The sequence below is a fragment of the Podarcis tiliguerta genome (genome assembly GCF_965153285.1).
Source record: "Podarcis tiliguerta genome assembly, chromosome: 6".
In the NCBI taxonomy this organism is placed as follows: domain Eukaryota; kingdom Metazoa; phylum Chordata; class Lepidosauria; order Squamata; family Lacertidae; genus Podarcis; species Podarcis tiliguerta.
This window is the reverse complement of record NC_139539.1, coordinates 20,212,677-20,236,358: the sequence shown is the minus strand read 5'-3', so window position 1 is coordinate 20,236,358 and position 23,682 is coordinate 20,212,677. Positions and strand designations below refer to the sequence as shown.

The window sequence follows — 23,682 nt, the reverse complement described above, 5'->3', positions numbered from 1 at the left end:
TGAAGAGATGATAAGAACAATACCCTAGGATTCTAAAAACCTGATTTTCTTTCTTTTCCAGTCAAATTCTGTTTGCTAGTGCCGACACAGCTTACGTTCTAGCATATTCTATTATAATGTTGACAACAGACTTGCACAGTCCCCAGGTATGTGTGTATCTATATAATGATACAGAATGGTTGCAAATGGGCTTCTACGTAACTCAAAACTTCTTTACCAGCTTTGGACTGTTTTGCCATAACAGGTGAAGAATAAGATGACAAAAGAGCAATATATAAAAATGAATCGTGGGATTAATGACAGCAAAGACCTTCCAGAAGAGTATTTATCTACCATCTATGATGAAATAGAAGGGAAGAAAATTGCAATGAAGGACGCAAAAGAATATGCAATCACACCAAAATCTACTAAGCCAAGTATGATGTTTTAACCCCAAACCCTCAATAATCCTAGGCTTTTGGTTTAGTATGTTTTCATTGTTCAACTTGCTAACTTCCTATTGTTGGCACAGAGGATACTTCGAATAACCAAGGCAGTATAGTGGACAGAGGATATTGCCTAAGGAAGTCTGGGTTCAGATCCTTGCTCTGTCATTACTTGGATCAATTTGAGCCAGTGTATCTTTTAGCCACAGCTGCCTCAGAAAGTTGTTGTGAGGGTGAAACAGTCTTAACTCATATGCTGCCAGTCTGGGCTTCTTGGAGGAGGAGCTGGTTCCAGATGTTGGAAGAGGGAAATAGTCTGATGTTGGTCTGGCTGACCTTGCAGCCAGACCTTGCAGGTGCTTTAGACTTGGCAGGCTTCCTTTCCTGCCCCAAATTCCCCTTCAAAAATATTGGACTACAACTCCCATCATCCCACCATGCCTGTTGACCATCCTGACTGGGGCTGGTTGCAGTTGTTGTTCCAAACATCTGGAGGAAACCAGGCTTGTTCCAGGCCTATGATTCTGTGTTCGCTGAATGTCCAGCAGCACACCTCTGTTTACCTGGTGGAGTTAGGTGGGAGATTGTTTCAAGCTGACATATAAAGTCCTTTTACTTCACGCTGTCTGTAGAAGATTGAAATGAGATAAACAGCATGCTCCTGTACTTATCTACTCAGTAGTAAGTCCCACTGAGTCCAAGAGGACTTGCTCCCAGGTACGTGTATGTAGGATTGCAGCCTAAAAGTCAAACCACTGCCACAGGAAAGAGAAAGTACAGGAATATAGCTGCTTAAAACAGATGATCTCTTCTTAATGCAAAGCTCAGTTGAGGAGGCTCAGATGAGGGGAATGAGATTCTTGTGGCTGCCTCAGAGGAAAGCTTCAGTGGCATGTTAAGCTGCCCACCCTGCTGGGTGAAGTGATTCCTAAGGGCTGGGCTTAAGAAAACTGTAGTCACCGAGTGGTCATTCTTCCCACATCATCATCATCATCATCATCATCATCATTTTATTTGTATGCTGCTTTTCCACAGTTAAAACAATGCTCAAGGTGGCTAAAATATGAAAAGATTTACATAGTTACAAACATAGCAAAATAATCATAAAAATAAATAAAACACATCAAAACTACACGACCAAACTGAACAATTTCCACATAAAAATTAAGTTACAAAAGATTAATATCCATAACGGCAAAAACTCCCAACAAAACTTCCCCCAAAATACCTCATCAAGTGTCTCCGTTCCCTTGGGGATGTCTTTTTCTGCACACCCTCTTCCCGTCACGACCCAGATAAAGCAGCAGTAATGGTAGTAACAGTAAAGCATATTACGTATGGCTGGGTCTAAGTGAACATTGGTAACAGTCCTCTGTTACCTCCTTCAAAAAGCTCTACTGGGAGCTGTGGCAGCAGAACAACACTGACAGCAACCGTTGCACACTCAAACCCTGCAGGATTTCTTCACATTTACCTGAGGGAACAAAGCAATTGTGTCAGTTCTTTTCCCCACTTCTGCAACAGGGTAAAAAAGGTCAAAATGAAGCAGCACCAAAAGCCTTCTTTTCTTGCTACACCTGCTTGGGGCCAGCCAGAGTAGCACAACTTGAATAGTGGGTCATTTGCCACTTCTAAAATGGCAGATAAGGTTGAATCAGCACTGGTAAACATCATGACTTCATCAAGGAGTAACAGTGTAATTGTTAAAATGTTTAACTGAAACTGAGAGGTTCTGAAGGAATGATACGGTCTGAGTATGAAATGTATGATTTAGATTGGTCTTTTCTGGGAAGTGAAGCAGAAACATAATGAAAATGAATTTATTATATCCTCAGTATAATAATGAAAATGGATTTATTATATCCTTAGTATTTAATATGTTCAATCATGCATGGATTTCTTAAGTTGCACATAAATTTCTTGGTGGATATGGGAAGAAGGATTTGTTTTTTAAAGACTACATACTCTTGATTTGTCTGGAATGTGGCGTAGGTGTGCCAAAAGATATTTAATGCAGCTTTGTGGGGGGTTTGGGTTTTGTTTTTTTTAGATGTAGCCAGTGAGAAGCAGCGAAGGTTGTTGTACAACCTGGAGATGGAGCAAATGGCAAAGACAGCTAAAGCTCTAATGGAGGCCGTAAGCCATGCAAAGGCACCTTTTACTAGTGCAACTCACCTGGATCATGTCAGGCCCATGTTCAAAGTGAGTATGGAATTGAAGTCATGGAAACCAGAGGTCAGACTTCCTAAGCATTCTTTTGTCTTGGGACCATATTTGCACAGTATTCATTTAAGAAACAGTGGGTTTGCGGGACTGTGCAGTGATAGACTTAACGTGTGTGAAATAACAGCGGGGAGAAGATACAGTCAGAAGATAGTCAAGAATGTCAAAAATATTGTAATGTTCCTGGTCCATGTCACATGACGTACAACAGTTCCTTTTTTACTTGAGTTATGTCTACATTAAATAACTTTATGGGGCAAAATATAGCTGGGTTAAAAAAGCCAAATTGACTAAAGCCTCCCCCTTCTTCCTCTCCCCGTCCTTTTTTTAATAGCTTGTGTGGACTCCGTTACTGGCTGCTTATAGTGTGGGTCTTCAGAACTGTGATGACACTGAAGTTGCATCCTTATGCTTGGAAGGAATACGCTGTGCCATCCGAATAGCCTGCATTTTTGGCATGCAGGTTGGTATAGAGTAGGCTTGCTGTATGTAGTAAAGGTAAAGGGACCCCTGACCATTCGGTGCAGTCGTGACTGACTCTGGGGTTGCGGCGCTCATCTCGCTTTATTGGCCGAGGGAGCCTGCATACAGCTTCCGGGTCATGTGGCCAGCATGACTAAGCTGCTTCTGGTGAACTAGAGCAGCGCACAGAAATGCCGTTTACCTTCTTGCCGGAGCGGTACCTATTTATCTACTTGCACTTTGACGTGCTTTCGAACTGCTAGGTTGGCAGGAGCAGGGACCGAGCAATGGGAGCTCACCCCGTCGCGGGGATTTGAACCACCGACCTTCTGATCGGCAAGTCCTAGGCTCTGTGGTTTAACCCACAGCGCCACACACGTCCCTGCTGTATGTAGTAGGGGTGTGCAAAAAGAGCTGTATGAATCCTCAACCCAGGAAACAAAGCCTTCTGTCAGATTTGGGGCTTGTTTGAGCCAAAGCAAGATCTCTCCAAAATGCACTGAACTAGAGATCTTCAGGGTGCTTCAGAGATTTTGATGTTTAGAAAACACTGCAGAATATCCACCCTATTCCCTTTTCACCTGCTTTAAAAGATTATTCCATCCACAGAACTCTTTCTGGTCTGGAGCCATATCCAAGTTAGCCACATGCCATCACTGAGTAACATGCCATCTTCACTCCATGTGCTTATTTCATGAGATACATGTTTTTAGTGGGGGTGAGGAATGCAACATGCCTGTCTTTAACCATGGTTTATTTCTGCTTCTGAATTTTCCTTCTTACATTTTAGCTTGAACGAGATGCTTATGTGCAGGCACTGGCCCGCTTTTCCTTGTTGACCGCCAGCTCCAGCATCACAGAAATGAAACAGAAAAACATAGATACAATTAAGACTCTCATTACAGTGGCCCACACTGATGGCAACTACCTTGGAAATTCCTGGCATGAGGTAAGAAAGCACGTGTGCCTTTGCTGTGTGCTGTCAGTTTTGAAGAAGTGTTGCTGTATCTGACTGATCTGCTGATACTGGTTCTACATACTCATGCATTTCTGTAGTCTCAGAATTGATGCAGAAAACCTCTCATTGCGTTTATATGTGGAACTAATCCTAGTGGGGCTTGCATTTGGCACCAAATTTTAACAGTGCCAAATAAGAGTCCTGCTTTCCAAAGAGCAATTGGAATTGCATTCTGATATTCTAGATGGTTCCTTTGAAGCTGTGTCTTTCTCTGCCGCACACTTGACATAATGTATGACAACATGTATGGGGTGGGCGTGGCTTGGGGAAAACAGTCTTGCTGGGCCTAAGGAGAGCTAGACGTTCTCCACTGCTAAAGTACACAAAGCAATTCTGTGAACGTGCCCTTCTCATTGCCAAGCCTAGGAAAAGTGAATTTCAAGACAGCACCAACTTTTCTGGGATATGGGGGTTTGAGGTTCCTTGAGATGGGCTTGTCAAAAGAAACCAAACATTTATTTCTCCATAACTGCCTTCCACTTTTCAAAATGGCTTATCTGTTTCCTTAAAGTGCTAATTGGCTCTCTCTGCTAGACAGAGGACCCACAATGAAGAATGAAATCCTCTCTACCTGCCCAACTATATATTAGGTGAATTGTAATTCCAAGGGTTTAACCTAGCTGGTCCTGAATTAGCATTGCAAATTTAATCCTGCCGCCCCATGACTTTATTGGGCCAATGTGCCAAGAGCTATATTTTGGGGAAGAAGGGATTGTGGCTTTGGGAAAGAAGGGATTTCCAATTAAAATGATTGGGTAGGAAACTCCTTTGGCTGAGAACCCAAACAGCTGCAGCCATCCATAGTAGACAGGAATTGGCTTATTGGACAATCTCGCCTGGATTGCATACATATGTCAGAACTGCAGTTTTTTAAGTGGAGCAGTGGAAGTGCATGCACAGCAATTCCTTAGCATTAGAAGTGAATGGGGATGTGTCTGACGATGTGGAGTGTGGCATTTGCATTGGAGGCATTTTCTTGGTTCTGCAATCTATAGCTGCTGACTTCAGTACTGAAATGCGCATTTGTTTTCATTAGATCTTGAAATGTATCAGCCAGCTGGAACTAGCACAGCTCATAGGGACTGGGGTTAAAACACGCTACCTGTCTGGATCTGGGCGCGAAAGAGAAGGGAGCCTCAAAGGCTTCACATCCGGAGGAGAAGAGTTCATGGGTCTTGGACTAGGTGAGAAGATTAGCCTTGACTCTGTTCTCATGCCTAAGGATCCAGGTTAATTAAATAAAGGCATTTGTCATCATAACAAATTACCTGTTTCTTGATTTCAGACTGCTTTAACCTTAAAGACCCTCTGTTTAAAGTAATTAATGACAGTGGCTCGTTGAATTGCTGGTTTGGAAATAAGAAACAAGGGTAGATTATTAATTATATATAGCTCATGCAGGGTGATATATTTATTCATGTCATTTTGAGAACAGGAAATAAAGCTTTCCTTAACTATTGTATCACATACAATACAGTATTTTATAAGAGGACCACTTTGGTGGGTGAATTCTCAGACCGCTAGATGCTGTTACTCTTTGAGCCTGTTCCTTTGATTTTACAGTCTATAATTCAACTGGTATTGGTAATATATTTCATGTTAGATTTAACAATTATTGTCGGTTTCTTTCTAACTAGGTAACTTCGTTGGAGGAGGTGTTGATAGAAGGCAAATAGCCAGTATTCAGGAATCTGTGGGAGAAACCAGTTCGCAAAGTGTGGTGGTGGCAGTAGACAGGTATTACAGTGACCTTTTAAAAAAAAAAATATTGAAAGGCTTACTATCACTATTATCACAACAGGCTGTGGCACAGGTTTTTAGATAAAACCATAATTTTAACTCAAGCTTATAAAATTAGCAGTTTCCTGGTCTCTGATGCAGAGTAGTTAAAGATCTGAAAGAAAGGGATTGAATGGGGATCAGAAGTTGGGACTTGAGAGCAGAGAAATTGTCTTTGCTATTGTTGGATGCTCCTGTCCTGCCCCTCTTAAAAACAGCATGGCACATTTTTCCCTTCCATAATTAGTTTGGAGTTGCATGAAGTGAAGACTTTCCTATTGTAATTATTGGTATGATTTTTATATACATACATATATACATTTACACATATAGTTTTTAATTCTATCAGTGTTTAATTGTTTTTAATTATTGTTTCTTCTATGCTTTTAACAGTTCCTATTTTTTCTGTATGCTGCCTTGAGCCCCATCAGGAAAAACAGTGTTCTTCATTCTAGCATCACATAAATTTAAGATAATATGTAATGGGCTTTCCTAATGTTCTGCATCTTGAGAATTAACTCTATATCTTAATTTATCCCATAGAATATTTACAGGTTCAACCAGACTGGATGGAAATGCAATAGGTATGTATGTTGGGGGGGGTAATACCCTAAGGCAAATAATAATTGCTTTGTACCATTTCAGGCTTATTGACATGTTTGGTCTCAAAATTTTCAGTGGACTTCGTTCGGTGGTTGTGTGCTGTTTCCATGGATGAGTTAGCTTCCCCTCACCATCCACGCATGTTCAGCTTGCAGAAGATTGTTGAGATCTCCTATTACAACATGAACAGAATTAGGCTGCAGTGGTCCAGGATATGGCACGTCATTGGAGATCATTTCAATAAGGTATTTCAGCATTTGAAACCCATTTCCCTTTCTGGTTCAAACACCAAGGATAGCATGCACACAACTGCTTCATTTCAAGACCCATCAAATTTACATGGCAATCTCTGATGGCATCAAATGAAACATAGACTTAGGTGGAACAAGATGGACTTGGAATCCACTCTGCCCACACTACTAGGTAGAAAAATATTGCCGGCAGGTCCTATATAAAGCTTGACTGGCAAAACTGCAACTCCTCAAAGACACACCCTTTGTTAATAGGAAGATCCAAGGGGCCTGGAGGTAACATGCAGCACTTGGGCAAAATTACAGACCATTTTTAGCATAGACACCAATTTATGTGGGACATGACTTATTTCTTGGCCAGACCTCATGAGTCACACAGCCTTGGAATTTAGATGATCCCAAATATGGAATTGGAACAGTGTTAAGAAAATGTGTTAAGCCTGTAAGAAGAAACAAGAAGTTTAAGAAGTTGAAAGCCCTTTAGGGTGTGGTTGGACTTCCTATTTTCAAGCATGGACAGTTAGCTTTCTCCCTTACTGCTCCTTGTCAGCGCAAACAGGCTTAGTGTGATACAGAGTCTGCATTTCTTTTTTCCTTCTTTTTAAAATATATAGCCTTTTATATTACCGTGTGTCTTTCCTTAATGATTGGCTTGTCCTAATTGTGCTCAAAGTTTCTGGATTTATGTCTTGATCATAAACAAAATTACAGGGAAACGCACACTACTCCGATTGATGGTATTTACTGCCAAGCTCATTTTAATACTCTGCAAAGATTTGGGACTGATGTATTTTGAGAATACCTTGATCGGGGTGGGAGTGGGGGGCCTGTTTCTGCCCACGGCCAATCTTTAGGGGGCACATGCCAGCTATGGGCAGAGGCAAAAGGGGCTGGGGCAGTGGGCAGGAGCTACACCTTTTCATAGTGGGTTGCATTCCATCCTGGCAAAAGTACCCAAGAAGGGCCTAGAGCAGGGCCACTGAGTAGGGGTGGTCTGTGAAGGAGAGGTTGCCTGGGAAGTGTGGCATAGCTTAGGAAGAGTTCCAGTGGCTGAATAGAGAGACCCAGAGGGCCTGAGCTTCCCCAGGCCTGCCCCAGGCTGTTTCTGACTGTCTTGTTAGCAGCATCATGCCAGTCATTGTTCTATGGACCAATCAGGTTTCAGGGCTGTATTTGTATAGTCCAATTTTCAGTGGATATGCACTTCTTCTGAGAGAATGCCCGTTTCTCTTTTGAATAGGTTGGTTGCAATCCTAATGAAGACGTGGCCATCTTTGCGGTTGATTCATTGAGACAGCTGTCAATGAAGTTCCTTGAGAAGGGGGAGTTAGCCAACTTCCGATTTCAGAAAGACTTTCTGAGGCCATTTGAGCATATCATGAAGAAAAACAGGTTCGTCCTAATAACTTGAAATGTAAATGTGTTCTTTTATGCCAATGCAGATTCCTCTGGCATCATCATACACGAGAGATACAACAAATAAGTCAGTAATTATTATTTTATTTTTCTTCAGGTCTCCTACAATTCGAGATATGGTAATACGCTGCATTGCTCAGATGGTAAATTCTCAAGCTGCTAATATTCGCTCAGGGTGGAAAAATATCTTCGCAGTATTTCATCAAGCGGCGTCTGATCATGATGGGAATATTGTGGAGCTGGCGTTCCAGTCAACGGGACATATAGTTAGTAAGTAAATTTCAGCAAGACTAATGTGCCAAATGATGATGGTGGAAACCAACCTCAAAATTTGAAAACAATGACTTGTAGTATTCCTATTTCTCACATGTACTTCAAATAATATTTTCCCCTCTCTTTACCTTCTAGAAAATGCTGGGTGGGGGTTGCTCCTTGATTTTGCTGTTAAGGAAAACACATTTTAAGAAGGGGTTGAAAAGCTCCTTATGAGAACAGAGAATCCAGCAGCCCACGACTTTGAAATTTCTGCAGCTGTAGGCTCACTGAAAGCATTGTCTGATGTAGTTGTGTCAAACAAGTTCACTTTCAGAAACTGCCCACATTGTGTGACACCAGCTCTGGCACAGCAAGGCTTGCTATAAATCTCTGCTTACCCTTAGGTGAAATCCCTGCCTTGCCCACAGGTTTGTATGGGTTCCTGGGCTCTGCTGGATGGCTTTCCTTCCTTGGAGGACTGATTGGATTAGCAGTGGAAAGTTGTTGACAAAAGAAGTCCCCTGCAATTGCAATAAATTTCAACACACCTACTTACCTCGCTGGACCACCATAAATAGCTGCTGGACTTTGTGATGGGCTATAACTCATGCAAGTTGTGCAGCTGCAATGGGTCACCTCTTAGAATTGCAACCATCTTGCAATTAGCATTTATTATATAGAAGGGCAAATGTTTGTATTGCAACTTAACTCCAAGCCGTGTTGACCTGGTCTGCTTATGTACTTGTATACCAACTGTATTCTAAAGCAGAGCAGAAATACAAAAGTAGTGATTTGTCTTTATTTCACATTTCCCTCCACAGCCAATATTTTTCAACAGCATTTTCCTGCAGCAATAGATTCATTCCAGGATGCCGTAAAATGTTTATCAGAGTTTGCCTGTAATGCTGCCTTTCCAGACACCAGTATGGAAGCAATTAGGCTTATTCGTTATTGTGCAAAATACGTTTCAGAAAGACCTCAGGTACTTTCCTCCCCTCATTTGTATTTCTGTGCTTTTTCAGAGGCTCAAAAACATTTTCGGTAACGGAACTCACTTCTAGGCATGTCTACCTTCCTCATTCCCTAAAGACCATTAGGGAACAAGGCAAGGCAACTCTATTCCAGCAAGCCTTTTGGATATGCTCACTGCTTTTTAAAGACCACTGTTTGCTTCTTTTTTACTGTTTTGTGCTATTGGATTTTATTGATTTTACAAACTGTTTCAATTTTGTAGTTTGTTTGTTTGTTTGTTTTTTAAGAAACATGAAAGATCAATTTGTATCAAATGATTTTAGTAATAACACATATATTATACCACAGACCTGCTTTAAATGAAGCCTGCGCTGGTTATTATTGGGTAGCAGCTTCTTAAATCATACTCAGAATAACATTATGATTGACACCAGCCTATTGATTTTAACAGACCTACTCTGAGAATGATTTTGTTGGATGACACCCATTTATATTTCAGCAACTCTCTCTATCAAATCTTAGTTCCTTCCTCCTCCTGCATCTCCAATTAAATATGAATGGGGAATCTACCATTTTTGCCTAGTGGCTTGGGCAGAAAAATGGCCCACTAGGAGGGATGTTATTTTTTTGTGAGGTTACGGAGCAATTTGCTTGTGTGTGAAACATTTTTAAAGTGTGTTTTGTCTTGCACTTTTCTTTGCATTTCTCTGTTCTTTAAAAAGACCTGATTGAGTGGCTTAAGTGTTTGTACTGAACTACCAACTCTTGTCTATTCACAGGTTTTGAGAGAATACACAAGCGACGACATGAATGTGGCCCCTGGGGACAGAGTTTGGGTTAGAGGCTGGTTCCCCATTTTATTTGAACTTTCTTGTATCATCAATCGGTGCAAGCTAGATGTGCGGACGAGGTAATGAAACATCATCATCTTTTTTTTTTGTTCCAGTTATTAATGTTTTTCCCTGTTAACTTGTATTGTCTTACTACTTCTTTCCCCTCCATGTTGTAGAGGCCTAACAGTTATGTTTGAAATCATGAAGAGCTATGGCCATACCTTTGAACAACACTGGTGGCAAGATCTGTTTCGAATTGTGTTTAGGATATTTGATAACATGAAGCTTCCAGAGCAGCAGACAGAGGTATTGGAAGCCATTTTATAGAAGCAAACAATATTAAAAAACAGAAATTGAAGTCAAAGTTTGATCTAGTGGGGTGTTATTATTCCTTTTTAGTGGGGGCGGGGTTGGGATTGGAATTGTAGAGCTTGAGGCTTTTCTACCTGAGGTAGCATGCTACAAGGGCAAAGGTTTATATTCCAAGTTGTCCTTGTGCCTTGCCCAAGTTGAGCAAGAACGTTGGGCCACTCTGTGCTTCAGTAGGCAATCTAGTTCTTGCTATGACCAGTATATGGTGCTTCTTGGGTTAGCATAAACAAAAAATGGCAAGTTACTATCCTTAGGAGCTTGCAGTCTTACATTTTTACAATGGGAAAGGGGTAACACACAGAGGCAGCCTTTAAATTGATAAGCTTTATTGTGCTTTTCAATATTCAATCAGAACTTTTCCCAGTTAGCAGTATTTCCCCCCCCCCCAAAAAAAATAAAAAAAAAATACAAGGCCTGCTTTTTCTCTTGACAGAAATCTGAATGGATGACTACTACGTGTAATCATGCACTTTATGCAATCTGTGATGTATTCACTCAGTTCTATGACGCTTTGAATGAGATTCTTCTTGCTGACATATTTGCACAGTTACACTGGTGTGTAAAACAAGGTAGCTTATTTACATACATGTCACTTTATTCTCTGGATGGATGAATTGGTCAAATTCTCTCAATTTCTAATTTTTCAAATCTTCTAAATTCAGTTTGTCCCACTTAAGCATCAGCTTGCAGTTTTTAACTAGTAAAATTCATTTTTGTTTTTTAAAATATTTTTTATTAATTTTACATAGAATCACAATACGTAACATCGTGTCCTCTTATTAAGTCTCTTGGCTCAACCGAGCCTAAACGACTTCCCTCCCTCCCTCCTAATGGTTCACAAAATTAAATTTTACTTTTTTGCAAATCATTTCCTTTCCTATTCTTATTATATCATTACTTAAGATATTAAATTACTCAACCTGAATAGGTAACTACTTCGTCATACAAATAAAATTCATATTACAAAGTAAAATTCATTTTTATATGCTGTTTCCATTAGTTGATGCATTTTTGTTTGCACTTTTCCCTGATTTGGGGTTGGAGAACGGCATCATAGAAATTGGACAAGTGGGAATCTTGAAGGTTAGCTGCATTTCAGTTCATGTATTGGTTCAGAGAGCATGAATTGGGTAATTTGCATTAACAGACAAGCTGGATTAATTTCTTCCCACATCCCAACTTTATACTGAATGAATAACCTTGGGGCAAGGTCTTAGCTCTCTGTTTGGATAATATTCTGTTTGTGTTTTTGATAGAAATGTGTTGAGTGGGGAGGAAATATTCTGGGGAGGGGAAGATAAGAAAAGAAAAGAATACAATATACATATAATGTTACATTTGCTCCATCTCATTGTCTCATTTTGCAGTGTTGCCTTGACTTACTACTTCCCAGTAAGAATAAGCGCCAAACAACTGCAAGTCCTTCTTGTTAGGTGGTTTATAAATACCATTGATCTGTGACACTGTGTGTCTATAGTCACTGTAAATGTTCTTTAATTTTGCATAAATGAGGATTGTGGGTTTATTTAAGCTGGTTCTTCATTTTCTGCAGATAATGAACAGCTGGCTCGATCAGGTACCAACTGCCTAGAAAGCCTGGTAATATTAAATGGGCAGAAATTCAGTCATGAAGTCTGGGACCAAACCTGCAATTGTATGCTAGAGATCTTCAAAACTACAATTCCTCATGTGTGAGTATAATTCTAAGTGCAGAATATTTAAAGTGGTTTCAAATTAGGTTACGTTTCTGATCAATTTTTTTCTTCCTTGAAGCTTGCTGACATGGAGACCAGCAGGAATGGAAGATGATTCATCTGAAAAGCACTTGGTAAGTGCTCTGATTACTCATTCCTTAGCTGAAAAAAATGTGTGCAAAATGATGTATGTGACAGCTTCATGTTTATAGACATTTAATGTGGAAACAGGAGTTATCTGCAAGAACATTCATTAGACTCATATTTATTAACAAATAAAAATATTAGTAGCAGCAATGTGTATCTTTGGGTGTGTTTTAAACTATTATTATTAATAATATATTGTTTTTTATTATTTATTATTGAATTGCTCCTGTTTACGTCTAGGATATGGATCTAGATCGCCAGTCATTAAGCAGCATAGATAAAAATGCTTCAGAAAGGGGGCAGAGCCAGTTTTCAAATCCTACAGATGAAAGCTGGAAAGGTGGCCCTTATTCAAGTAAGTCTGCACTTCAATCTCCTCTTCATCTATCTATCATCTATCTTTGAGGGCTATCCACTCCTCACCCAAGTCCCCTTGCAAGCAACACCATCCCATTGTGCTGAAGGGCTGTTGAGATTTTCCATTCTTCTTTCAGCACCATCTGCATACAGGCATTATTAGTTCCTAGCCTCCACTACAGTGTTGCTGCCAACTTGTGTACAAATTTGTTTCCAGATTTGTAGCATTGTGCAAGAGCCTTGGAAATGGCAGTCCACAACCATTGACGGCCTATTGCTGGTTGTTGTTGATTTTTAAGAGCTTGGGTCGATGGGATTCATAGATTCTTGAAATTTTCTTAACAGGATTCATATGCCAAATAATCATCTATAACCTCTGAGAGGTTTACAGTCCCATTTTCCAGGTCAAATTATGCTGGTTGGTTAACCTCAATTTAAGGAGCATTCATGTAGCAGTGACACAAAAGTCTGCTATCTTACTTACACAGGAAAATGTATTCTGTTGTTTTTGTTGTTATTTATTGAATTTATATGCCGCCCTATACCCGGAGGTCTCAGGGCAGTCCTAAAGTATTATTTTATCAATGGCATGGTGCTAGTCTAGGGATGATGGTAATCTTCACTGGCACCACGGTAGCTCATGAAATCCATGGTTCCCTGTTGCTAGAGAATATTGCACAGTATATGCTTGGAAAGGAATCTTGTTGGATAATAGGGACATCAAGGTAGCTATATTTGGCTACACCAGTTTTTAGTGCAAACAGCCAAATTACTTTGAAACTAAGACCTATCATATTGATATTCTCTTAGATCAGAAACTCTTTGCCAGCCTCCTTATTAAGTGCGTTGTGCAGCTGGAATTGATACAAACCATTGATAACATAGTATTTTACCCAGCAACGAGCAAGAAGGAAGATGCTGAGCATATGGCTGCCGCTCAGGTAAGAAACCTCACATTCTTCTCCAGAGTCACATCTTGACTTTCCCATTTGTTTAACATTTATCAGCTAGTATGGAAGACAGGGAGTGAACTGTGCCCTGACAGTCTTTTGCCCTGTATGCGAGGTCCTGCTGTAACAGTGCCTTAAATTTAGCTGAAGAGGCTTAGCATTCTGCTCTGTCTGACAAGAGCATGAAGTGAGCAAACAAAGTGTTGCTACTGAACAATTGTAGATAGGTCAAAGTCATCAGTGAAAATGAAGGATACCCCTGAAACTGATACCACCCTGTTTTTCTCCAGAAGACCCGATGTGCCGACTGACTGGGACAAATGTTGCTGTGAACCAGAGAGAAATTTAGATTACATTTCTAGTAACAGAACTACATTTATTTCCTAATTGCATCCAGAAGCAAATGGCACATATTCTACCTGTGCATCTGTGATTTTGTTGGTTTTGCCTCCCACAAACTGGGAGGCATCATCAATTCATGGTGATTCTGCATAGAATAATGACACTTCTTTTACCAATACCAGAAACTGTGGCATGTGCCCTCTGCTCTGGCGGGGGGGGGGGGGGGAGTAGCAACTGATGCATCCAGGTGCACTGGACTGATACCAAAATTGGTCTATTGCGCTTGGAAATTGTGATATACTCTGATTTCTAAAAAAAATATGATTACACCTATTCCTTCAGTCAATGTTTCTTGTAACTTGATTTTCCATTTTAGAGGGACACACTAGAAACAGACATCCACATTGATACTGAAGACCAAGGAATGTACAAATACATGTCTTCCCAACACCTGTTCAAGTTGCTGGACTGTTTGCAGGAGTCCCATTCATTTTCAAAAGCTTTTAACTCAAATTACGAACAAAGAACTGTCCTGTGGAGAGCAGGTAAGCACCAAGTGTGTGGTGCACAAAGGGTTTTTAAAAAAAATATACAGTGGTGCCCCGCAAGACGAATGCCTCGCAAGACGGAAAACCCGCTAGACGAAAGGGTTTTCCGTTTTGGAGGTGCTTCGCAAAACGAATTTGCTATGGGCTTGCTTCGCAAGACGAAAATGTCTTGCGATTCCTGGGTTTTTTTTTCCCTCCCCCCCTTTTACCCAAGCCCCTAAGCCGCTTAACAGCTGTTAGCTAAGCCGCTTGACAGCTGATGGCTAAGCGGCCTAACAGCTGATCTAAGCCGCTTATCAGCTGATCTAAGCCGCTAATAGCCTTTTAGCAGCTAATCCGCTAATCCCTTAAGCCTTTAATAGCCGCTAATAGCCGCTAAACCGCTAATAGCGCTAATAGCGCTAATCCGCTAATGGGCTTGCTTCGCAAGACGAAAAAAACCGCAAGACAAAGAGACTCGCGGAACGGATTCTTTTCGTCTTGCGAGGCACCACTGTACTTAAAGCAGTGTAAGCAACAAATTGCAGGTCTAGTACATGAATCCAGTTCAGGGAACTGGTGGCTCCCCAGATGTTGCTAGACTTCAACTCCCATCATCCATGCCATTTGGTCATGCTATCTGGAGCTTATGGTAGCTGCAGTCCAGCAATATTTAGAGGGCCACAGATTCACCATACCTGATCTAATAACATGGAATTTTATTATTTTGATTTTGAGGTTAAAAGCATAACTTGGAATATTATAGTCCAGTACCTTGCTAGTGATCTTATATCAAGATGGGGAATCAACAACTTCCATCAGCCCCGAGCAGCATACCAGTGGTAAAGGAGTGATGGAAGTTGTAGCCTAATAACTTCTGGAAGTCAACAGGTTTCCCATCCCTGCCTCGTATGAAGATCACAGTATGCAATAGCTGTTCATATCCATTCATCATGTAGGAGTTCCATAATTTTGATTCCAGGAGATAGGCTCAGATTCAGTGAAATGAAGCCAAAGCTAATGGCATTTATTTTGTCCTTATGGTACAGAGGGAGCATGTCATATTTTGGGTTGTTGTAAACCTTATACCTATAGAAGGGTTAAGTACCCCTTCCCCTTTTCTATTCTAATCACTTACTCCTAGAGTTGTATTTTTTCCCCCAGTTTTAAAAGTGATTGGGTGGTAACTATGGGCATTTAAGTGTAATGTGGAGTCAGGCTCCAAGTGAGACATTAAGAAGTCTCAGGGTTTAAGTGATGCTGCACATTTCCTTTCTCCAAATGGCTCTGCCTTCAATAGTGTTTACCATGTGGTTTCAAAGGCATACATGTCTTGCCAAATGTGTGTTTGGGACCTCACAGTTTAGAAAAGTTGTATGTATGCATGTCTGTTGGAGTTGGAGCAGACATGCAGATATAGTTATCTAGCTATATTGCTGTCCTTGATTTCTAGGGTTCAAGGGTAAATCCAAGCCTAATCTTTTAAAACAAGAAACCAGCAGTTTGGCTTGCTGTCTGAGAATCCTCTTCCGAATGTACGTTGATGAAAATCGCAGAGACTCCTGGGAAGCTATACAAGAGAGACTTCTGAAGTAAGCATTATTTCTACCCTTTAAGATGTTACTAGGCTGCCCAGTCAATTGACTGCTTTTGGCTGCAGGATTCCAGTTTCTGTATGGAATGCCTCCCCCTAATCTTCCTATTAATTTCAGTCAAGGTAATAAAAACTGATGGGTGTTCAAATCTGGGTCATCCATTAAGACCATCCTGGAATGTGTCTGTGAAAGTAACCTGATACCTGGAGGAGGCCATTCTTCCCTTCCACACCATTTGATAAAAGAGCTTTTGACTCTGGCTTCAGTGTGCTTTTTGCAAAAAAGCTTCTAGTTAGTTAGGTGAAATTGTTCGGAGAGTGAAAATATAATCCTATTTATAAATGACATTGGACAGCCTGTGTGGATACCAGATAAAGAAAATCACCCATTTGTACATTGAACTGCAATACTTCCAAGCCCACTTGCAGCTTCAGCCGGGTGATTTTAAATAGAAAACACAAAGGTCAAATAATGAAATAAAAAGAGAGTGAGAGGAATTCAGTAGGAATGCCTCGCAAGACGAAAAACTCGCAAGACAAAAGAGTTTTTCATTTTCTGAGTTGCTTCGCAAGACGAATTTCCCTATGGCTTGTTTCGCAAGACGAAATGTCTTGCGCCTTTTTTTAAAAACCGTCAATGCATTCCTATGGGAAACTGTCAATACACAGTGGTGCTTCGCAAGACGAAAAAATTCACAAGACGAAAAAACTCGCAGAACGTATTAATTTCGTCTTGCGAGGCACCACTGTATAGCACTGTGATAATGGTCCAATTAGTAGAAGCGTTTCTGCTTGCAGATGGAACAATTCCCCATTTCCTCTTCTGCCACTCTGTTCTAGGGGTTCTCCAAGTCAGTTTCAGGGGTTAGGTGTATGTGCAGTGGCAGCAGAGGAGGGAAAAGCCCCGTCTTGCGTTAGTTGAATCCTGCCCACTGAATGTTTTGTCACTTTCCTCTTCCCATTTGAAGTGAAACCTATCAAGATTCCACCTTTACTGCTAGGCTTGAGGGTAGACCGCAACACCTGTTGATTCCATTTGCTTACGATTCCTTTTTCTATGTATTGAGTGGGTACATAATCTTTCTCTAGTGTGTGCAGTGAGGCATTGGCCTATTTTATCACCGTGAACTCAGAAAGCCACCGAGAGGCCTGGACCAATCTCCTGTTGTTACTTCTAACAAAAACACTAAAAGTCAGTGATGAAAAGGTAAGAAAAGATTATCACCTTGGTTTCATGCACATTATTTTCACACTTTAACATGAAACTGTATCCCTTTTCTCTCTCACGCACACATTGTATGAAAGGGCATCACAATTAAATTGTGGCTTCAGGGATGTGCCTCTGGCCACACACCCCAAGGTCATGTGGTGGTGGTGCTAACCCTTCTCCAACTCAGGCATGGATACCTGTAAAAGGAGAGGCTGTGTCTGTTTTAGAACTCTGCGATTGGGGTTGCAGAATGCATGGGGCTGGTGGGAGCTGGAATTCAACCACATCAGGTAGGACCACAGGTTAGCCGCCCATGGTTTGGATGGACTTTCTCAGTGTTATGTGCTTAGTGCATTGCAGCCTAAAACTTGAAGATTTCTTTAAAATTATTAATATTGCTACATGTTGACATAGAATGAGAAAAGCAGGGTTTCCCAAATCTGGGTCTTCAGCTGCTTTTGGACTACAATTCCCATCATCCTTGACCAATGTTCGTGGTAGCTAGGGATAATGGGAGTTGTAGTCCAAAAACAGCTAGAGACTCAAGTTTGGGAAACACTGCTCACTGGCCACCTCTACAATAAATTGATCCCTTACCATTAGGCAGAGTGGAGATAGCCACCTCAGGCAGCTGATTTCTAAAGCTATGAAAGGGCAGCAGAGTAGGTAACTGTTTAATATATACTATTTTAACTCCCAGGGAGCAGGGGAAAGTTGCTTATGGGATAACTTGACCGGTTTTAGGTACGACAAACCGTAATTTGAAGGGCAATGGCATTTTCTGCTCTGACTCAGTCAAGAAAATTGCTTGGACTGGCTGTTCTGGTTAGGTAAAAAACTGAAGGACAGGTTTATGGCGGCCTCAAGAGGCATGCAGTTTCCAGACCTAGATGTTGCTACTCCATAGTACAGGCATAACCAAACTCAGCCCTACAGATGTTTTGGGACTACAACTCCCACCATCCCTAGCTAACAGGACCAGTGGTCAGGGCCGATGGGAATTGTAGTCCCAAAACATCTGGAGGGCCGAGTTTGGGGATGTCTGCCATAGTCTGACTGTGAGAACTCGCTTCCTTCTATTATTATTATTAAGTGCTGTTTTTTTAAACAATCTTACTCCCCCCCCCTTTTTTTTTTCTTCCAAGTTCAAAGCACATGCTTCAACATATTACCCCTACTTGTGTGAGATAATGCAGTTTGACCTTATCCCAGAGCTCCGAGCAGTACTGCGGAAGTTTTTCCTGCGCATAGGTGTAGTATTCAAAATCTGGATTCCTGAAGGACAGTTGCGGACGACGGGGACGCCCTCGCTTGCATGGTAGCTCCATCACTGCTCTTTCCCAAAGCTTGAGTTGTGCTGAGTTCAAAGAATGGATGCAGAGAGAGGGAGATTGTACTCAAAGAAGATGAAACAACCACTGGAACAGATCAAAATAATAGCATTTCTAAAGGAAAACTGTCTCCTTTTTAAAAAAAAAAAATCTGGCTTCCCTATAAGAATAGCTGTTGAGCATTTTGCAATTTAATGCAGTAAATGTCAAGTCATTCTTATCACAAAGCTTGTGTCTTCAAATCTGTTGTTTGCAATGGTTCCTTCTTAATGCCTTTCAGCTAATTGCCCATAATCTGTTGGAAATGATGAATGAATGGAAAATGAGATAATACCGAATATATTCATATAGGCCTGTAATGTTAGCAAATGTATTAATAAATATTTAAGAGAGGGCTTAAATTCATCCGAAAATCATGCTGGGTCTCCCACACCCCCATTTGGGTGGATTCAACCTCTGTGTGAATACGGGGTGCTTTTTTGTTTTAATGATTTGGTGCTGTCTATTCTGCAAAGTCATAGCAAGATGGCAGTTGGGCGGTAGTATAACCAACAACCTAGCAAGAATCCAAAGAGGTATTGATCTTCATCACCCTCCCTGCCAACTTACATGTTGCAGAATGTGTGTAGTAAACCATTCCCAGAACTGCGGCATATCGTGTTGGCCCGGACCTTCATTGTTTTTCATCATAAGTAAATACCCTTGATACTAGATCTGTATCAAGAAAATAGTTTGCAGTATACAGTATTGCAAAGGAAGTACTACCCCCACACCAAATGTAGCAGGAGAAAACCATTACACATGAGCCTCTTAATCCCATTACTAAATCTCTCATGCCTTGAATGCACCACGAAGCTTGATATCTTTGAAAATTCTTCTGATTCTTGACTCGTATGGAGGAAACGGCAAAATGAAACTTTCGAATTAATATTTGAATTGCACATTGAATGAATTAAAATGTATAGCAGTTGATCAAGCCCTTCCCCTTTTGAATAATATATAGATTAACATTTTGGTAGAAGCAGTCTATCTTTAATGTGCATTAAGATATTTCTATTTTTATTGCAGAATTGTGAGTTGCGGTTGTTTTTAATGGCTTGGTTAGTACTTTATTGTCAATAGTTGTATGAGGGCGAAGAGTCTGGTTCCTATTGGGACCACTTGATTTATTAATATAAGTGCACATGTACTTGTGACGAAATCCTGTTTGTTAGGGGCAATAGGAAGCAAACTTGCAGTTTTATCAGTGCAGTTCTATTGGCTCTACTGACTTTGGGTCGGGGGGGGTAGAGTTGTTTTGTTTATTTGTAAGACCATGTCTTAGTATTCTTGGCCTAGTAGAGGAAATAGTTTTGTAAGGTATAGCAGGCTAGAACCTGTTTAGTTGTATTTCAACTCTCCGATATGAGTGTAAGATTTGCATAAGAGGGCAGGAAGGGAATTGTTTCCGTCCAAATGTGTATATATATTAAAAAATGCAAGCGCAAGAGTATTATTAAGCATATTTTGTACTTACCCATATCTGCAAATAAGAATGGTAAAAGTATTAACTTAATTGGGGGTGGGGAAATGGTAGTTGGTTGGCTGCAATCCTAAGCAAGCGTTCCTGAAGTTCCATTGAAAATGATAACGCCCAAGTTGAAATGTGATTGGGGTTCAGTGTGTTTGGAACTTTTTGCTTTGTAAATTGAGTTTGGCTGTTTAGCTCAACCAAAGTTGTTGCGGTTTTTGGAGAACCAGAATTGACGGCTGGATTTGTTTTATTAAATACTGGTGCTCTCTTTCTCTATCTCAAGTTAATTTTGTTTTATATTTGTGTTGGGTCATTAATATAAGTAAGAACAGTTTCTGACGTTTAATTTCTCTACCAAAGAATTTTTTTGCATAAGAGCTGCAGCATTTGTCTCATATGAAGTACGTTGACAGAAATGTGAGTAATTTATTTTAAAAGATTGTGGTGGCATTTTGCCACAGTGAAAAAAACAATAGTCTGACTTTCTTCAAAACTGAAAGAAATTTCAACTTTTAAGTTTGCATCATAGATATGTATTTCACTGTGTACCAAGTCATTTATTGTTTATATATAAATATACAAATTTACATCCACATATTCTTTAATTGGACATATTCTTTAAGTGAGCTGTTTATTTTTTCCACTGCTATGGTTCTGCTATTAATACATTGTATGAATGCAGCTTGGCCTCCACCCCGTTTTGTCAAGTGTTACCTGTTCAAAGTTGTAGCTGTTTGTCTTTTATTAAGAGAGCATGGCAACATTACAGCTGCTCCAGAATCTGAAAGAGAAGTGCAATACCCTTGGGACTGTAATAGTATCTTCCAGAACTTTGCAATGTAAAATAATATGAAGAAGCTTTATATGTGAGATCTTAGCTTATAGATAACATTCTGATCATACAACTTAGAACCTTTTAAAGCCTTAGTGTTAAATGACTTCGTTTCCTTCAGTAAGCTGTTAGCAGTCAACAGTTACATTTTCAAATTGCTGAACTTTAATTTAATGACACTTGGAGGGGCGGAGGCGGGGATCTAGATTACCATATGGTCTGTGTGTGTGCATGTAGAGAGAGAGAGAGACTCCATAATAGCCTTACTCCAGATGTTCCTGAAAGTGTGTGTGTACTAGATCTGTGGAGATTGATATCGTACATGTAATGTCTGGATGTGTTCTTGCAGTGGCTATGGGCTTCAGTGTACCTTTCCATTTTGTCAGCCCCAAACTCCACAGACAATCGTAACAGTGATAGGAATTCTCTCCGGCTGCTTCCACAGCAATTCATTTGAGTGCAGATCATGGAGCAGATTCCGCAGACTAAACACAGTACCTCCTATAGACTTCCTTCGATCCACATGAAATTTGATTCAGCTGGTACAGGTCAGCAGCAGAATTCTGTGTCTTGGATCCAATGTAGGATTAGAGGTTTATGTAAGGTCCTATGTACATATTTCTGCCCATCCGTTAACCATAACTTAGAGATCAGGAGTGACCCACGGACACATGCAAAACACAGGCCCCTTCCTCCCATTTCTTGTATGAATTCCTACCCTCTGTCCTTATCAGCATTAACTATGGTTTAGCTTTACCACTATACTGTCTGCACTCGTGGTTAACAGTCATCAGGTTTCCTCTTAAACCAGAGCTTGCAGACCTGCTTCTCAGACAGTTTTAAGATGTAAACTCTGGTTAGCATTAACCCTGGTTATTGCTGATGCAGACACATTGTTAAACTATGAATTGGGAAATGGGGCAGCAGGAATAGGAACTGGAGAAGGGAAATAAGAACACACAGAGCCTGCTCATATTCTCTTTAAACTGTGGCTGTCCAGCATTGTATCTACAGTAGCCCACAGAGCACTCTTACAATTGGAGACATTTAAACTGATGAAAGTAAGTTATGCCGCAGTAAAATGTGTAGAATACAGTCTGACAAGATGTACAAATCTACATGTAGTCAATATTTGGAAGACGCACTCTACAGTAAACAGGTGAGGAAAAACGGTTAACAGAGACAGATGTCCTGAAGGGTTCGAGGGTTGTCTTATGGAGCTTTATTATTATTATTTTTGCACCCATTTCTGAAAGTTAAGTTTATTTATTTAAATTCTAAACCAGAGATAGAACAAAAGTCCAGTACAGCTCCTGTATGTTAAAGGTCTGTAGTATAAATTCAAACCGAGGCTCAAATGTCTTAAGCCTGCATATTTGCACACAAGCTGGTTTATTTTTTGAGCAAAGTTGATGGAATAAGGTTTGCTTAAATCTTTGTGTGTTGCATTTTATAAGGATAGTTTGCTTACCACTAGCACAATCGTGTTTGAAGATAACGTAAGCCAGTGTAAAATGGCCAGTGAAATTTGCCCCCAAATTTTATTTTAACATTTAATCAGATGATATGATCCTTGGCTTGAAACAATTTGTGAGAGGTGCAGTTCCTAAATGTCTTGACATTTTGTCCAGAATATCTCTTTGCAACTTTAAATAAAATATACTTTGTGCAAAATGTTTTACCTATATAAATGCCTAAAATTAGTTACAAGCTACTTTTTTTCTTAAGAGATCTTCTATTATGAAGTGCATTTAATATCATTAAGTTAATGAAAAGCATTCCTTGCCCGATGGATGTATACATTTTTGAGAGAATAGCAGAATAATTATATAATTATGAAAAGCTATGTAAAGTTTTTTACATAAAAATATTATGTATAATACTGTTGTATTCCATGCTTTAATCAGGTGGTAAATAAAAGTTTAAAAACGAACTTTCTTTTTCAAATGTAATGATTTAAAGCTTTCATCAACTATTTGTATCCAGTTGGATGGGGTGATACTATAGAGGAAAACACAGGTATAACATGCCTGATAAAGTCTGGTCCACTTCCCCTTGTAAAATTTTGAGTGAATGAGACCCACTCATTCCACAATAATCATCTTGTCTGGAACCAGCCAAAGTGTGTTCCAATACCGGCAGATAGATGGAAGAGCTTGTTATGCGTCACCCAATCCAGCCAAGAATGATACGTTCATAGCAATGATTTCCATTCAAGGAAATCTTCCCTATGTGTGGTGCCAGTGGTTGCAACACAAGGATCTACTTATCCAGCACTTTGCAGTGTGTCAGACTCCCCTAATGTCTGATAGTTGACAGTGGTGGCTGGGGCTGGTGGGAGTTGGAGTTCAACAACATCTGGATGACCCCGCATTGGTTACACCTGCTGTAAAGGGATGCCCCTGGTATAAACATGTACAATTATGTTTACATAATTTTATTGTAAACTGTTTTGCCCTTGAAAAGAAGTGCACCAGTTCTACCATCTTTTTCCTTTTCAAGAGAAAAAGTAGCTGTGATTTTCAGAACCATCCAGTCCCCTGCTGCTGCTCTTCAAGGAAGATTGCAACCTATGC

At 40.3% G+C, this 23,682-nt stretch overlaps 1 protein-coding gene across 5 annotated transcripts in view; it reads left to right on the top strand.

Moving 5' to 3' along the window:
• The window catches only part of ARFGEF2 (ARF guanine nucleotide exchange factor 2), a 50,505-nt gene extending 27,466 nt beyond the window's left edge, over positions 1 to 23,039 (top strand). For 3 of the 5 annotated variants that reach the window (XM_083446696.1, XM_083446697.1, XM_083446699.1), the window contains 23 exons: positions 62 to 146; positions 245 to 416; positions 2,476 to 2,627; positions 2,983 to 3,111; positions 3,901 to 4,059; positions 5,165 to 5,312; positions 5,766 to 5,865; positions 6,451 to 6,491; positions 6,586 to 6,755; positions 8,002 to 8,153; positions 8,275 to 8,447; positions 9,254 to 9,414; positions 10,184 to 10,314; positions 10,414 to 10,543; positions 11,043 to 11,178; positions 12,162 to 12,300; positions 12,383 to 12,437; positions 12,691 to 12,805; positions 13,618 to 13,748; positions 14,476 to 14,644; positions 16,080 to 16,218; positions 17,310 to 17,427; positions 18,576 to 23,039. In XM_083446696.1, the coding sequence (XP_083302822.1) occupies positions 62 to 146; positions 245 to 416; positions 2,476 to 2,627; positions 2,983 to 3,111; positions 3,901 to 4,059; positions 5,165 to 5,312; positions 5,766 to 5,865; positions 6,451 to 6,491; positions 6,586 to 6,755; positions 8,002 to 8,153; positions 8,275 to 8,447; positions 9,254 to 9,414; positions 10,184 to 10,314; positions 10,414 to 10,543; positions 11,043 to 11,178; positions 12,162 to 12,300; positions 12,383 to 12,437; positions 12,691 to 12,805; positions 13,618 to 13,748; positions 14,476 to 14,644; positions 16,080 to 16,218; positions 17,310 to 17,427; positions 18,576 to 18,752 (3,082 nt within the window). In that variant the 3' untranslated portion in view covers positions 18,753 to 23,039. Of the gene's footprint in view, positions 1 to 61; positions 147 to 244; positions 417 to 2,475; positions 2,628 to 2,982; positions 3,112 to 3,900; positions 4,060 to 5,164; positions 5,313 to 5,765; positions 5,866 to 6,450; positions 6,492 to 6,585; positions 6,756 to 8,001; positions 8,154 to 8,274; positions 8,448 to 9,253; positions 9,415 to 10,183; positions 10,315 to 10,413; positions 10,544 to 11,042; positions 11,179 to 12,161; positions 12,301 to 12,382; positions 12,438 to 12,690; positions 12,806 to 13,617; positions 13,749 to 14,475; positions 14,697 to 15,152; positions 16,219 to 17,309; positions 17,428 to 18,575 lie in introns of those variants that run through there. The other 2 variants (XR_014512712.1, XM_083446698.1) reach the window with 2 other exon arrangements.
• The last annotated feature ends 643 nt before the right edge of the window (positions 23,040 to 23,682 follow it).